The 15,417-nt window shown below is 37.5% G+C and overlaps 1 protein-coding gene across 1 annotated transcript in view; it reads left to right on the top strand.

Moving 5' to 3' along the window:
- Positions 1–15,417, top strand: part of MYO9A (myosin IXA) — a 331,403-nt gene that overhangs the window by 254,784 nt on the left and 61,202 nt on the right. The window contains exons 28-32 of the mRNA XM_008571047.1: positions 1,104–1,246; positions 6,563–6,786; positions 7,538–7,654; positions 9,442–9,630; positions 11,268–11,315. Of these exons, the coding sequence (XP_008569269.1) occupies positions 1,104–1,246; positions 6,563–6,786; positions 7,538–7,654; positions 9,442–9,630; positions 11,268–11,315 (721 nt within the window). The remainder of the gene's footprint in view (positions 1–1,103; positions 1,247–6,562; positions 6,787–7,537; positions 7,655–9,441; positions 9,631–11,267; positions 11,316–15,417) is intronic.

Below are 15,417 nucleotides of genomic sequence, written 5' to 3'. Positions count from 1 at the left end.
AGACCCATGCGCCTCACCATCATTTTTAATTCATTCACTACTGCGTGGTCCTACAATCCAAACACCTCTTCAAGGCTCCACCTTTCAATTACTATAAAAGGATTTCCCACACTCTTAGCAGTCACAGTGGGAGCTAAGTTTCTAATACGTAAAACTTGGGAGACACAATTCAAGCTTCACTGGGTTTTGAGAGGACATAATTCAATTCACTACATCCTGTATAAGTACTTAGCACTGTGCCTGGAGCAAGATAAGAATTCAAATAAGGGCCGGCCATGTGGTGCACTGGAGAGTGCGCTGCTTGGGAGCGCGGCAGCGCTCCCGCCGAGGGTTCGGATCCCATGTGGAGACCAGTTCCCGCTCACTGGTTGAGCGCGGTGCGGGTGCAACACCGAGGGTTGCGATCCCGTTGCCGGTCCCCGGTATGGGCACGACACCGAGGGTTGCGATCCCGTTACTGGTCAGTAAAAAAGACAAAAAAGGAAAGAAAAAAAAAAAAGAATTCAAATAAGTAGTGGATGTTGTGGTAATTAATGATATAGATAACTCATGAATATAAAATAGTGACATTAAAACTTTTATTACATAATGGTGAGTGGAAAGATTTAAAATTGTATCTTCATCATGATTGCAGTGGTGTTAAAATTGGCATGCTTTAGATAAATACTGGAAGGAAATTACAAAAATAATGTAAACTAATGTTTTTTTAAAGTGGTAGTATTAGGGATTTCTTTAAAAGTATTTTCTTTGTTGTTAAATTGCCTATATACTAAATCCAAGCTGGATGGAGGAGAAGAATGAAAAGATATCAGTTTGAGAATCAGAAAACCTGAGTTGGAATCACAGGTCCACTGCTTTGTAGCTAATTTATTTTAGGAAGTTATTTAAATTTTGGGGTCTTATTTCTATATTCAAGATGAAGAAACTATCTACCTTCCAGGTGAAGTTTAAATGTGAAATTGAAGGTTAAATATGATTAAATTTAAATGCAAAGTTTAAATGAGCTAATATACTAGAAAGGTTCATAAAGCTCAAAGTGATATATACAAATATTATCACTGGGATATGCTGATTTTCTTTTTTACTTTTATTTTTTTAAACAGACCTCAGAGAGCTAAGATGAGATTCTGGGCCAAAGGCAAACAAGGAGAGAAGAAGACTACTAGAGTGAAACCTGCCATCCAATCAGAAGTTTCAGCACTGTTGGCTGGCTCAGATGTGATTCCAGCTCAGCAATTTCCAGATGGTAAAAATGGATAAAGGGTGGAGCTCATCTTCATAATTTCCATTTACTCTTTCTGAAAGTTTGCTGTTCCTGAAGTATTTATAATTGCAATTATGTTGGCTAGATATTCTAATGAGATAGAACCAGGATTGTTAAATCCTTCCTTACCTAAATGATAATTAAAAAGTTACATTGTACCTATAATAGAAGGTCCAAGAAAATGTGGCACAAAACAATGAATCATCAACCACCACAAGAATGATTTTGAATCTTGGGTTAGCCTTACTTTTCTAAACTGTAAAAATTTAGCCATCATTCCTTCATCTAACCAAGTATGTATTCTTAGTAATAATAAGAGCAGCTAACACGTGAGTGCTTACTACATACAAGGCACTGTACTAAGCATGTTATATGTATTAACTCAGTTGATCTTCACAACAATATATTTTTGTTTGTTTACATTACAGTTTACTGTGGGTGTTGTACATTCTATGGGTTTAGACAACTGTATATGACATGTATTTGTCATTATAGTATCATACAAAGTAGTTTAATTGTCCTAAAACAACTGTGTGTTCCACCTACTCATTCCTCTTTCCCCTCAACTCCTCTCTCCCCCCAACCACTGATCTTTTTACTATCTCCATAGTTTTGCCTTTTCCAGAATGTCATATATGTTGGAACCATACAATAGGTAACATTTTCACATTGGCTTCTTGACAACAGAGAGGCAATACTTAAGTGGTTTGTGAGGCACAGAATTGCAATTAATAGTTAAATATTACATCTTAAGGTTTAGAGTGGGTCCCATTCACTTCTTTCACTTAGAAATATACATTTAAGTTTCCTCCATGCCTTTTCATGGCTTCATAGCTCATTTCTTTTTAGCACACAACAATTTTTTGAGGTTGGTATGGTTATTATTCCCAATTAATAGATGAGGAAACTGAGGCACAGAGAAATTACTTATTTGTACATATATGAGGAGACTTCAAAAAGTTCATGGAAAAATGGAATTAAAAGATAAAAATAAAAAATATAAAGTTTATTTCTCAACATAAGCTCTATCAAGTGCAAGAAACTTTTGTAAGTAATGATAACAGCCATTTAAACTGTTCCTAAAGAACTGAAGGTCCTGGGAATTTAACCATGTCAATGCAGTCTTTCTTACATTATTAAATGAAGAAAAACAGGTACCCTTTAAGCATTTTTTAAGATTAGGAAACAAAAAGAAGTCAGAAGGAACCAAATCAGGACTGTAAGTTGGATGCCTAATGATTTCTTATCAGAACTCTCGCAAAATTGCCCTTGTTTGATAAGAGGTATGAGCAGGAACATTGTCATGGTGGAGAAGGACTGTGTGGTGAAGCTTTCCTGGGTGTTTTTCTTCTAAAGCTTTGGCTAACTTTCTAAAACACTTCCAAATAAACAAACATTATTATTCCTTGGCCTTCTAGAAAGTCAATAAGCAAAATGCCTTGAGCATCCCCAAAAACACTGTTGCCATGACCTTTGCTTTTGACTTGTGTGCTTTTGCTTTGACTGTGCCACTTCCATCTCTTGGTGGCCATGGCTGTGATTGTGCTTTGTCTTCAGGATCATAATGGTAAAGCCATGTTTCATCTCCAGTTAAAATTCTTTTTTTTTTTTTCCTTTTTGTCTTTTTTCATAACCGGTAACGGGATCGCAACCCTCAGTGTCATGCCCATACCGCAACCGGCAACGGGATCGCAACCCTCGGTGTCGCGCCCGCACCGCACTCAACCAGTGAGCGGACCAGTCTCTATATGGGATCCGAACCCTCGGCGGTAGCGCCGCCGCACTCCCAAGCGCCGCACTCTACCGAGTGCGCCACCGGGCCGGCCCCAGTTAAAATTCTTAAAAGAAATATTTCAGGATCTTGATCCCACTTATTTAAAATTTCCATTGAAAGCTAAGCTCTTCTCTGTAGCTGATTTGGGTGCAACAGCTTTGGCCTCCATCAAGCAGGTTTGCTCAACTGTAGACTTTCAGTCAGAATTGTGTAAGTTGAACCAACTGAGATGTCTGTGGTATTGGCTATTGTTTCCGCTGTTATCTTCAATCCTCTTCAGTTAGGGCATGAACAAGATTAATTTTTTCTTTACAAATCAGTGTAGTTGTTCTGCCCCTGCAGGCTTCATCTTCAACATCGTCTCATCCCTTCTTCAAACTAGTTATCCATCTGCAAACTGCTCTTTCTTTGGGGCATTGTCTCCATCAGCTTTTCTTAAAGCACCAATGATGTCACCATTCTTCCACCCAAGCTTCACCATAAATTTGAAGTTTATTCTTGCTTCCATTTCAGCAGAATTCATGTTGCTTTAATAGGGGCTCTTTTCAGACTGATGTTTTATCCTTCTTAGTGCTTCAAACTAGATCCTGTTCAGATGTTATAACAAGTTAGTATGAGTTTATTTTGGTGCAAAAAAATTTGTAATTCATGCATAATTTTTTCATAATGTGTTTTTCCCATGAACTTTTTGAAGATCCCTTGTGTAGTAATTGGAAGAGCTGAGACTTGAATTTAGGCAGTACAGCTCTGTAGTCTATATTCTTAACCACTGTGCTATATATCAGGTACCTACTACATGTCAATACCTAGCAGATGCCTGGCATTTTATGATGTAGCTGTTACTTTAACATTTGTGGCATGAACCACATAACACATTCGAAAGAACCCAATAGTTAGTTTATGTATGGAGAAAACTAAACTTTCTAAATGCTAGAGTTATTTTATTATTATTATTGTTATTATTATTTATACATATTTATGGGGTACAGAGTTGACTATCAGTATTTGTCTATAGTATGTGATGATCAAATCAATATTAGCATGTTCATCATTACAAATCGTAATTACTTTTTGTGTCCTTTACCCAGTTACTCCCTACTCCCCCCACCCCACCTCTAGTAACTGTAGGTCTGTTCTCTCCTTCTGAAAGTTCAACATTTTATTACGGTCTGTCTGTCTTTGTTTCTTAGCTCTCACTTATGAATGAGGACATGTGGTATTTCTCTTTCTTTGCCTGGCTTATTTCACTTCACGTAATTTTCTCCAGGCTCATCCATGTTGGTGAGAATGGCAGAATTTCATTCTTTCTTATGGCAGAGTTGTATTCCATTGTGTATGTACCACATTTTCTTTATGCAGTCATCTGTTGGTGGACATTTTGGTTGGTACCATATCTCGGTTATCGTAAATAGAGCTGTGATGAACATGGGAGTGCATATCCCTTCAACGTGATGATTTCCATTCCTTTGTGTATATACCCAGAAGTGGTATTGCTGGATCATATGGTAGTTCTACCTGTAGTTGTTTGAGAAAGCTCCATACTGTTTTCCATAATGGCTGCACTGATTTGCACTCCCACCAAGGTGTAAATGCTGGAATGATTAATTCTCGAAGGATTCTAGTAATTTCAATATTAGAAACTTACCAGTTTTTCCATATTTCTTTTCTCAGGCATGCCTGAGAGTTTTTAGCTACTGTGTAAAGATGCTAGCTATCTTCAACAGAGGTATACATCAGAAATGGATATATGGTAGTGAGTGGGTGAAATACCAACATTGACTAAAATAGAGGTCCTACGAAAAGAGTTATTATCTTTTACAGAAGGAAAGAACAGACACAGTTACATTAAGTAAGCAAAAACTTCTCATATCTAGGGTAAAATAAAGGCACAAGGAGGAATGATCACCAGGCTTCAGATAGGAATGGTTGGGCTGGAGCAGAGGCACCTCTCAGCTCTGTGTGTCAGAGGAAGGTATGATAGAGAAGTTAGACCCCTGTCTTTGAGTCTTGTGGCTTTGCTACTATCACTTGACACACTGATGCGGATAAAAACCAGTAGTAAATTAAGTGGATATTACAAATTTAATTTGGAAAACTTAGAATTCCTCACCATTCCCTTACTAAAGTGATCTTTCTCTCTCTCTTTTTTTTGGTGTGTGTGTGTGTGTGTGTGTTTCCTCTTACTGTAATAAGATCAATTTCTTATATCTTGTCTGGTTGACAGTAATTATTCTCAATTTTTTATTTTCTACAGTTATTTTTTTGCTGCTAATTCCCAAGAAAGAAGCATAAAGCTCTTTAGTTGAGAAAATATATCATGAGGAAATATGTATAAAAGTTAGGATTATGAGGAAACATGTATAAAAGTTAGGATTATAGCTTTTTACTTATATTTGGGTAAAAATTTATTAAGGTAACCATTGTTTTCAATGCTAAAATGGGATTATAGACAATTTCTTTAGTAACCATTATTTCTTTTATTTTAAGAAAGATACTGACTTTGCTAAATGAAATAATTAGATACTTATATCTAAGTTATATAATGGAATTAAAATCAGTTGATATCAATTTGAATATTTGTATACTATATCTTTATAGTCTTTATTCTGTGGTCATATCTGAGATTAGGTTTGTATCAATCCCTGCCTGAGGTGGCATTTAGCATGTAGGGGCTACTTTTTTCCTTTATTATCAGAGTTAACTTTCAGATAGAATTAGGAGATACACTGGACAGAGGGTAAGAAGCATACATGTTGAGGAAACAAGTGTGTGTGAAACCATAAAGGCCAACATTCTCATCAAACTCCAGACAGGGCTCTGGCAAACCCAGTCTGGTTCTAGATTGTAATGGACTGTATGGAATCCAATTTCTCCAGTGTAAACAATAGCAGAGAAAAATTGTTGTGCTTGTCAATGTTGTATACAAAGCCAGTTCAGTTCGTTCCAGGAATTCTGTGAGTAATTCAGTTCCTTAGGGGATATATAAGAACATCCCTAATACTGAAGAGAACCAAGCAGTAATAAGCCAGTTGAGTTACCTGGCTCCCTACCAGGTTGACAAGCTACCACCAGATATTACCATTGAAATATTCATGGCTTTAGACCATAGTAAAGAAATAATGATAATTATCAAACTTTGTTTGTTGAACTTGTATGTACCTGGATGTTCTTCCAGTCGGCATTTAATATGCTAGCATGGTTGCATGTTCTCCTCTCATTTCTTTGGGCCTGAGGTCTTTCAGATTCAGGTTCTACAAAGCACTTCCGTGCAGGTTTTCAGTATCAGACCTCAGCTCCTTGGGAGATGTGTTGACATTTCCCATTAAAAAATGGTAATTCTTAAATACATTTTCTGTACAAATTTTTTGCCTACCTGCCTGACTTCAAACATTAATGTTATTGCTTTTCAGATGTTTGCATATGTTTCCTTCAGTGACTTACTAAGGAACTTAAAAAGAAGGAGGTGGAGATTATTAATGTTTTTACTAAATATGTCTTTTTGGATACTGTATCTTGAATTGTAGAATTAGCTGAGTATCACGCAACACCTCCTTTGAGCCCAGAGCTGCCTGGTAGTTGCCGGAAGGAGTTCAAAGAGAACAAAGAACCTTCTCCAAAAGCAAAACACAAGCGAAGTGTAAAGATCAGCAATGTGGCTTCAGATTCTGTGCACTGGCAAAATGACTCTGTCCAGATCATAGCCAGTGCCAGTGATTTAAAAAGCATGGATGAATTTCTTCTGAAAAAGGTACACTTTGCTTGCTGAGTTAGGCGTCTGCACAACATTGGATATGGAATGCTTGTATGTATGAGGATTAGCACATCCTGAGATATCTAGACATCAAGGTTACATATGCTTGAATAAATTAAGTGGTCTGTTTATCGGAAAGGTACAAATAATACAATATGCATTAGTCAGACTTAGGTAGATAGGATTTAAGGTTTTTTTTGTTTTTTTTTTTTGTCTTTTTTCGTGACCGGCAACGGATCGCAACCCTCAGTGTCGCGCCCGTACCGGACTGGGACCGGCAGTGGGATCGCAACCCTCGGCGTTGCCCCGGCTCCTCGCTCAGCCAGTGAGCGGCCGGTCTGTATGTGGGATCCAAACCCTCGGCAGGAGTGCCGCCGCGCTTCCCAAGCGGCGCACTGTAGCAGTGCGCCACCGGGCCGGCCCAGGATTTAAGGTTTTAAGCTTTATCGTTAGCTTCCATTTTACTATAGTTGTCACATTACATTTTATATTTGAAGGTGAGGCTTGTCATTGCACTCTTGAAGGTTTTTTTTCTGGTAACAGAACTGTAAAATCATACAATGTTAGAAGGGACCTTAGAAATCATCTAGTAGTAGTAGTAGTTTGGCTATCTAGTCATACTTTTACCTGGGTCCCTATGGCTTTTACTTTGAGGACAAGTCATTGTTGAAGAGACAATGTATCTACTGTTGCATAACATCTTTTCAATTAATAGATCATGTATGAGAACTCTTTCTCTGATCCCCAGATGAATGACCTAGATAATGAAGACAGCAAGAAGGATACACTAGTGGATGTTGTATTTAAAAAAGCCCTGAAAGAGTTTCGCCAGAATATCTTCAGCTTTTATTCATCTGCGTTGGCGGTGAGTTGGGCTGTGTTAGGAGATATTCAGTAGTTCAGTTGGTTAGAGTGTGGTGCTAACACCAAGGTCAAGGGTTTGGATCCTCTTACCAGCCAGCTGCGCCCCCCCCCCCCAAAAAAAAATCTGACAATGCTGTAGAAGATAATATCCGTGGTTTTTGTTTTAGGAACAGGTAAAGGAAAGCATCCTGAATGACCTCAGATTAATCACTTCCTAGAATTTCCCTGAGTAGTTTTTTCCCCCCTTATGAGTATTTTTTCATCTTTTAAAAATACTGACTTCAGATGTTGTGGGTATGATTCTGTTTCACCCAGTGGCTCTCTAGTATTTTTAGTTCTTATAATCCTTATATCTGTGTTTCCAAGCTATAACTTCTAATTCTCCTGTGTGGAATGTATTATTTGTTTTCTTTCAGTTATATTTCCAGTTTAGGACATTTAAAAAACAAATTACCATCTCTCAAGACTACCATTTAATAAACGTCTATGCATATATGAAAGAAAGTGGAATTTAGAAATAACAAATTGAAAATAAATTTTTTTTTTTTTTTCTTTTTTTTTTTTTTTTTTTTTTTTTTTTTTTTTTTTTTGATGTTCACTGATTTCTATATATCAGTTTACATCACTTTCAAATTTAACTTATATTTTCACATGCTAGTGGTCATGTTTTAGAAAATTTATTTTTGGTGCTAAAATGTATAAAAATTAATGCTTTGGTCTGTAGAATCGTTAGCATTTATGAATTGTCATATTCTGTAAAAAATAATTCATATTTAATTGATTTTTCTTTTTTCAGTCTATTCTTTAGTTCACTGTGAAGAGAGAAATCAGGAAAACATTTTAGTGTATACTCTACTTTTATACCTTGCTCAGCATAAGATTTTTTTGCCGTTTAAAAACAGGAACCATGCAGTCTGAGAGCAGGAATTTCAAGACTATAATATAGAAGTCAGCTAATAGAAAACTACTCAGTTTGAGGAGGAACAAAGTCTGTATTTTTCTAATTCTGCCCAGCAACTTAAGCTCTCATGTCTTTCTCTGCCTTATACCTCTGTTTCCTAGATTAGGGACTCAGGGATGTTGGATGCTCCAGTGTACTTTGAATCACATGGGAAGAGAGAACATTATGAAACAGAGCTTAGTAGTGGTGTTCTAACCCTGGATCAAAAAAGTTCAACATCTAAATCTGAAAAGATGAAAGGGATATAAATTTTAAATGTATATAATACTTTTTGATTACTTAAAACCCTTTTTTTTTCTTTCTTATAAAGATTCCAGATCTCATTTAAATAAACTAAAAGGGATTCCATGTAGATTCCTTTGCAAGTAATTTGGTATTACTCTGGGCATGTCCCTCGTCTTTGGAAAATAATGAAGGTTACGTGATGTATCATTAGGCTGAGGTCCAAGTGTTCATTCTTTCAATTTTAGAGTACAGCTATCTAAACAAGGTTATTTTCTGGGGTGAAAATAATTAAGAGGGATACAAATAATCTTTGTAGCTAAATAAAATTAAAAAGCCAGATTTAAGAGAGAAATTCCTAGGACTTACTCAAAATTGTTTGAACTGTTAGGTCTTTTACTAAAACTTAGAAGGTTTTATTTTGTATCCATTCCATACCATAGTGGGAGTTAAATACCATATGACCTCATAGGCATGCTCATTAGAGAGTATAGCACGATACTAATCTTTATTCTAAATATCACCCAATACAAGTTTTATCAGTCTTCTGTATGTGAAGAATTTCTTGATAAACACCTTACATTTCTTCTCTTATTGCTTATTAGATGGATGATGGGAAAAGCATACGTTATAAAGACCTCTACGCATTATTTGAACAGATTCTAGAAAAGACCATGAGGCTTGAGCAGCGCAATTGGAGTGAATCTCCAGTAAGAGTTTGGGTCAACACTTTTAAAGTATTTTTAGATGAGTATATGAACGAATTCAAGACTTCAGATTGCACAGTCACAAAGGTAAGTGTGGATATATTTTGATTTCTAAAAGGATTCAATTATGAATTCTTAAGAGTCTGTTTGGGAGAACATGTCAACTTAACACTACTTTAGATACTCCAAACTCTGTACTCTCTTATAAGTTCATCAGGCTGTATTTCCTAAACCTTCTACAATTAATACATTCTTCACTGAGTGAAAATATGTTGTGCCCTCAAGTTTATACTCTCAGCTTTAATAAAGATCAGTTACTGAATTTCGTTTTGAAAGATAATGGTTAAAGATATAACTCATTACATCATCTAGTGGCCTTTATATAAGGACCCACAGATTTTATTTCCCCTGGAATTAGGTTTTAGGAAAATGTGGTTTGGGGAAATCTGTATAACAGTAATAATAACCTTTATTTTTCAGTGTCTATTATGCCCCAAGAATTGCAGTAGGTGTTTAATATTTTATTTGATTCTTGCTTCAGCCCTCTTAAAAAACTATCATGAAATCCATGTTACAGAAGAGATAGCAGGCTTAGATAAAGTTATCAGTATGTTTCTTTTCAGTACCCTAGATGAAATAATCTGGTACGTCACATCAGGAATACCATCAGTCCTTTGTATTGATCATGTTCCATTTTATTTTTAGTTATTCTAGTTTATATGTATTTAGATTTGCAAACTGTGTTAAATTATTTCTGAAGTAGTCAGATATAAACAAGCCCTTGAAAGTTCTTCTGTTCTAGATTTAGGTTAAGGTCTTTATTTTATGCAGAAGATTTTTACTACACTCTTACTGGCTTTGTTTATAAGTTTAAAAGGTTAGATTAAGATTGTTCTATACTATGGCTATCAGGAATATGTCATATGTAAAAGAGCTTTTTCGTGTTCCAAATGATACCTTTTTATATTTAGCTCTGTCATAGATGTTTTGGCTCTGTGTTTTCTAGAGCCAAAATATGGAAAGTAAAATCTTTAAAACTAATAATCATCAGATTAATGATTAAAATAGGGCTGGCCAGGCCGGCCCGGTGGCGCACTGGAGAGTGTGCCGCTTGGGAGCGTGGTGGGGCTCCCGCCGAGGGTTTGGATCCCATATGGAGACCGGTTCCCGCTCACTGGCTGAGCGCGGTGCGGGCGCCACACCGAGGGTTGCAATCCCGTTGCCGGTCCCCGGTACGGGCGCGACACCGAGGGTTGCGATTCCATTACCGGTCAGTAAAAAAGACAAAAAGGAAAAAAAAATAGGGCTGGCCAGTTAGCTCACTTGGTTAGAGTGTGGTGCTGATAACACCAAGGCACCAAGATCAAGGGTTCAGATCCCGGTACTGACCAGTTCCAAAAAAAAAAAAAAATCCTTTACAAAATAATTAATTATTAAAATAAAATAAATTAATATGATGTGGCTTCTGGACAGAACTGAGGTTTAAAATGAGAATAATTTTTAAAGTATTCTTCCATTCCATTGCTTTTATTAGCATTGTGTTTTACCTAACTTAAACATTATCTCACATTTATTTATTAGTGCTGCACAGTTCCTCATAAAGAATAAAGAGCTGCTTATTCTATTACCTGTTGAACAAATATCTCAACATTTGCAAAGAAATCAGAGAATATGTTAGTCTCTGTTATCACAATTTCTGTATTTCTGTCTACTCTCCCTGCCAGGTGCCAAAAACAGAAAGAAAGAAAAGAAGGAAAAAAGAAAATGATTTGGTAAGTTATAATCTGTTTTTTATGTTATAAAAGTAATTTTCAAATTGATGGTCTGAGTATATCATATAATATTTCTGTGGATACATTTAAGAGAATGTTTATCAGGTACCTAGGGAGTAATCATTTATGCCTTTACAAAAATTCCGAATGACAAATGTGCCTTGAATTCAGTGACCGGACTTGTTATGAATGGTGGGTTCCTAAAATGGCAGAAAACTGAAAATGTTTATTCATGCAAGGTACAGATATGATCCTTTTTCTGAACTAAGGGGTGGAGAGGGAGCTTTTTAGGAATTTTTCCTCATTTCTAAAGAAAATGAGGGCTATTTAGGATTTTACAAATATAAGTACTTGCAATTCAAAAGACATTTTTCAAAGATATTTGAGAAAATTTTACCATTGTTTATATTTTTATCTATTGTATCATATATCTCTATTGCATGTTTTATGATAATTTCTGTAATTACAAGGATGAATTAAGTCCTAGAGGAGTGTATAATCTACTAGAGGAGAACAGGAATTAAAAAAATTATTACTGACAGATGTGATAAATATTATAGTAGATATAGTACGGAGTGCTGTTGGAATATAGAAAGAAGGAATAAAGGAATGCTTTGCAGAAGAAAAGATATTTTGCTAGTTCTTGACAAGTGAATAGTAGCTTAGGCAATATCTGGGCCAGTGGGAAGGAATATGTACAAATGCATGGGAATGAAGAACCTGGCAAGTTGAGCCAGTACTTTGATTGGTTTAAGTGTTACATGTTTATATGGGGGTGGATGGGAAAAAAGGTAGGAGTCTGATTAAGACCCTACCTTCAAAATATCTCTAGTATCTGACCATTTCACATCACATCCACCGCTATCACAACAGTCCAGGTCAAGTTCATAGTCCACTATGTATAGCCTCATAATTGGTCTATCTCTATGAAAAACTCTTTAGTGATTTCTATTGCTTCTCAGAATAAACCCCAAAGTTCTTACCATGACTATAAGGTTTGAAATTATCTTGAGGGTGACTGCCTCTCTAAACTTCATTTCTTCTCACTTACCCCCTTGTTCCCTGTTTCAGCTATTTTGCTGCCACTATTTCATTTTCCTCTCCTCCTCCTCCTATCTTCTTCACTTTCCCCTGAAAATGTTAAGCTTTAGGGCCTATAAAACCTGGATTCACCCTGCCAATGGCAAATTCTAATTCTAGAACATTTATGTCTACATTACTAATAAATCAGGATTATTAATCATCCCCTATCATTTGTAAACAAAATTCTGAAATCTTTTATTTTTATTTATTTGTTTGTTTGTTTATTTGATTTTTATTGAATCAAAATTGATTATACATATTTTGGGGATTCAGCATTGAGATATGTTGATCAAATCAATATTATTAGCATATATATTATTACAAATCATACTTATTCTTTATGCCCTTGTCAAATCTCACCCCTCCCCCTCACCACTCCCCCAATTACCCTAGATTTCTTCTCTCCTTCTGAAAGAATAATGGTTACTCTGTTGATTTGTTGCCTAGGTGATCTGTCCAATGCTGAGAGGTGTGATCAGGTCCCCCAATATTATCATAGAGCTGATGCTTCTTCTCTCACTCTGGAATGGGCTTTATGGAGAGAGACATCCTCTTCTTTCTTCTATCTCTGCTGGTGACTCTCCTTGTGTCAATGCACTCCGGTGGCTGGCAGACCATCTGCATGGTGGTTGTGGTGTCTAGCCACTTTTGCAGCAGCCGTGGTTATTGTGGTGGCTGTGGTGGGCCACCCACATGAAGGTGATGTTTTTGGCATGCTCCTTGGTGCTGGTGGTATGCCTAGTTGTGGGGGGGTGTCCAGTTCTCAACTCCATGCCTCTGGTACCCAGGGAGGCCCTGAGGCACTGGCGCAGTGTGCTTGGTTATGGGAGGGGAGTCTAGTCCCTGGATCCATGCCTCAGGTCCCCAGGTGGGCCCCAAGGCACTGGTGGTGTGCCTCGTTGTGGGAGGGGGGCCAGGTCCCTGGCTCCATCCCTTGGATCCCTAGGCAGGCCCTGCAGCACTGGCGCAGTGTGCCTGGTTGAGGGGAGGGGAGTCTAGTCCCTGGCTTCATCCCTTGGGTCCCTGGGTGGGCCCTGAGGCACTGGCACAGTGTGCCTGGTTGTGGGAGGTGGCTCTAGTCCCTGGCTCCAAGCCTCACATCCCCAGGTGGACCCAAGGCACTGGCAGTGTGTCTGAGCTGGAATTAGTTTTTTTGTCCTTTGCTTACTTCTAAAGTCGGGAAATTTCCTGTTGGGACCAGTACTTGAGCTCTGTGATTTAGCTAAATTGCTGCTTTGCTGCTGCTTCCCTAGGGAAGGCTTTTGGTGCAGCACAGGTTATAATGGTTGATTTTATAGGTACTCGTGGCTCTCCAGATACTTGGTGCACCTGGGTTGTGTAGTAACTCATATCTGGGCCTGAGTCTTTTCATCAGACTGTACCCCATGCAATTCTATATTCCTGACCGGTCTCCTCTGATTGGTCCTATGTTGATTGGCATGCAGATCAGCTGTCCTTCCTGTGCCCCAGTGTTCCCCCAGTGGGTTCATCTCTCCCACTACCTGTGCTGCAAACACCTCCTTTGTTTGCAGCACAGGATGGGCCATGCACCAGTCCCTTGTGATGGCTCAGCAGCCTCTGAGTGGCTCCATTTTTTTCAGTTGTTGTGGCTCCTAGCTCCTCTGTGGGTCCACGGGAACCCTTTTAGTGGTTTTGCTGGCCTGGGGTCCACAAACGCCCTTTTCTTCTCTGCCGCCTCCAAGCAACTCCATCCTAAGGGCACAGCTGCGGCTTTTGCCAGCTCCTGCTCCATGTGCTCAGCAGCTCCAGGCTTAAAGTGGCTGCAGCATGAAATGGTCAGAACAGTTTTTTCTTTCTCTCATCATGGTTTCTCCCGCCTTCATGCACTCCATAGGTCTCTCCTCCTCTTCCCCTGAGCTCTAGTGGCCCCAGCTTGGCTGTTGTTGCTTTTTTATATAGTTGTAAATTGGTTGATTTCTGGGAGAGAGTGATGCTGGGGACTGTCTATTCCACCATCTTGACCTGAACTCTCAAAATTCTGAGGTCTTTTATATCATTACTTTAGCTTTTCCTCTATCATCTGTTTTAGAAGTATAATCTGACTTTATTTTATAGATTATCAGTCTGCTGAAAAATTTCTTTCGACAGACATAGAATCCTGAAAATAGTATACCTAAGCCTTTACCCTGGTTTGCTTTTGTTCCTCAAAGTAGGATTTTACAATTGAGAAACCTTAGATAACTTAATCTCTGAGTCTCAATGTACTTATCTATAAAATAGGAATAATGCCACTCACTATTGAGGATTTTTTGAAATAAAATGAGGTTTTATACAAAGGAAAGGGTAGGGAAGGCAGAGGGCCTGTTCTTAATAGATATTGTCCAGGCACTTTATATACTTCAAGGCTTTAAGAGTAGTTATTCATGTCAATAAGAAAAAGAACAACACCTCAAGATAAAAATGAGCAAAGAATATGAATAGTCTATTTATTCAACAATTATTTTATTATATTTCAGGTACTATAATACGTGCAGTTCATAGAATTAAGAAATATAAAAATGTTTATCTTGTGAGCAGTCAAGTTAAAAATGAAAGAACAGTGATTTTCTACTTTTTTCATTAATGGGCAAGGCTCAAAATCAACTAATTACCTCGAGTTTGGAAGGATAAGTAAATAGATTTTTCAGTATGCAAATAGGGTATAATTTATATAACCTTCTTGGAGAATGTACTTTAGCAATGGTGTATTAAAAGCTTTAAAAAGCCTTAAAGAAAAAAATTTGACCCAGCAGTTCTGTATCTAGGAATTTATCCAGTAGGTATATCAGTCAAACTTTTTCACACTGACATGGTGACATATACAAGGCTCTTTATTGAGAGAAGTTTGTAATAGCAAAACAACCTAAATAGATAGGGAAATGGTTAAATAAATTAGATACATCATGTAATAGAATGCTGCTTAACACTGAAGGAAAAGAGGCCATTTTCCAAGATGTTTTAAGTGAAAAGAACAAGGAGCTAAACACTACATATATATATGTATGTGTAGTTTTTTAAA

Source organism: Galeopterus variegatus, unplaced genomic scaffold (genome assembly GCF_000696425.1).
Source record: "Galeopterus variegatus unplaced genomic scaffold, G_variegatus-3.0.2 Scaffold657, whole genome shotgun sequence".
Taxonomy (NCBI): Eukaryota; Metazoa; Chordata; class Mammalia; order Dermoptera; family Cynocephalidae; genus Galeopterus; species Galeopterus variegatus.
The sequence above is the reverse complement of the archived record's forward strand: the minus strand, read 5'-3'. Positions and strand labels throughout refer to the sequence as shown.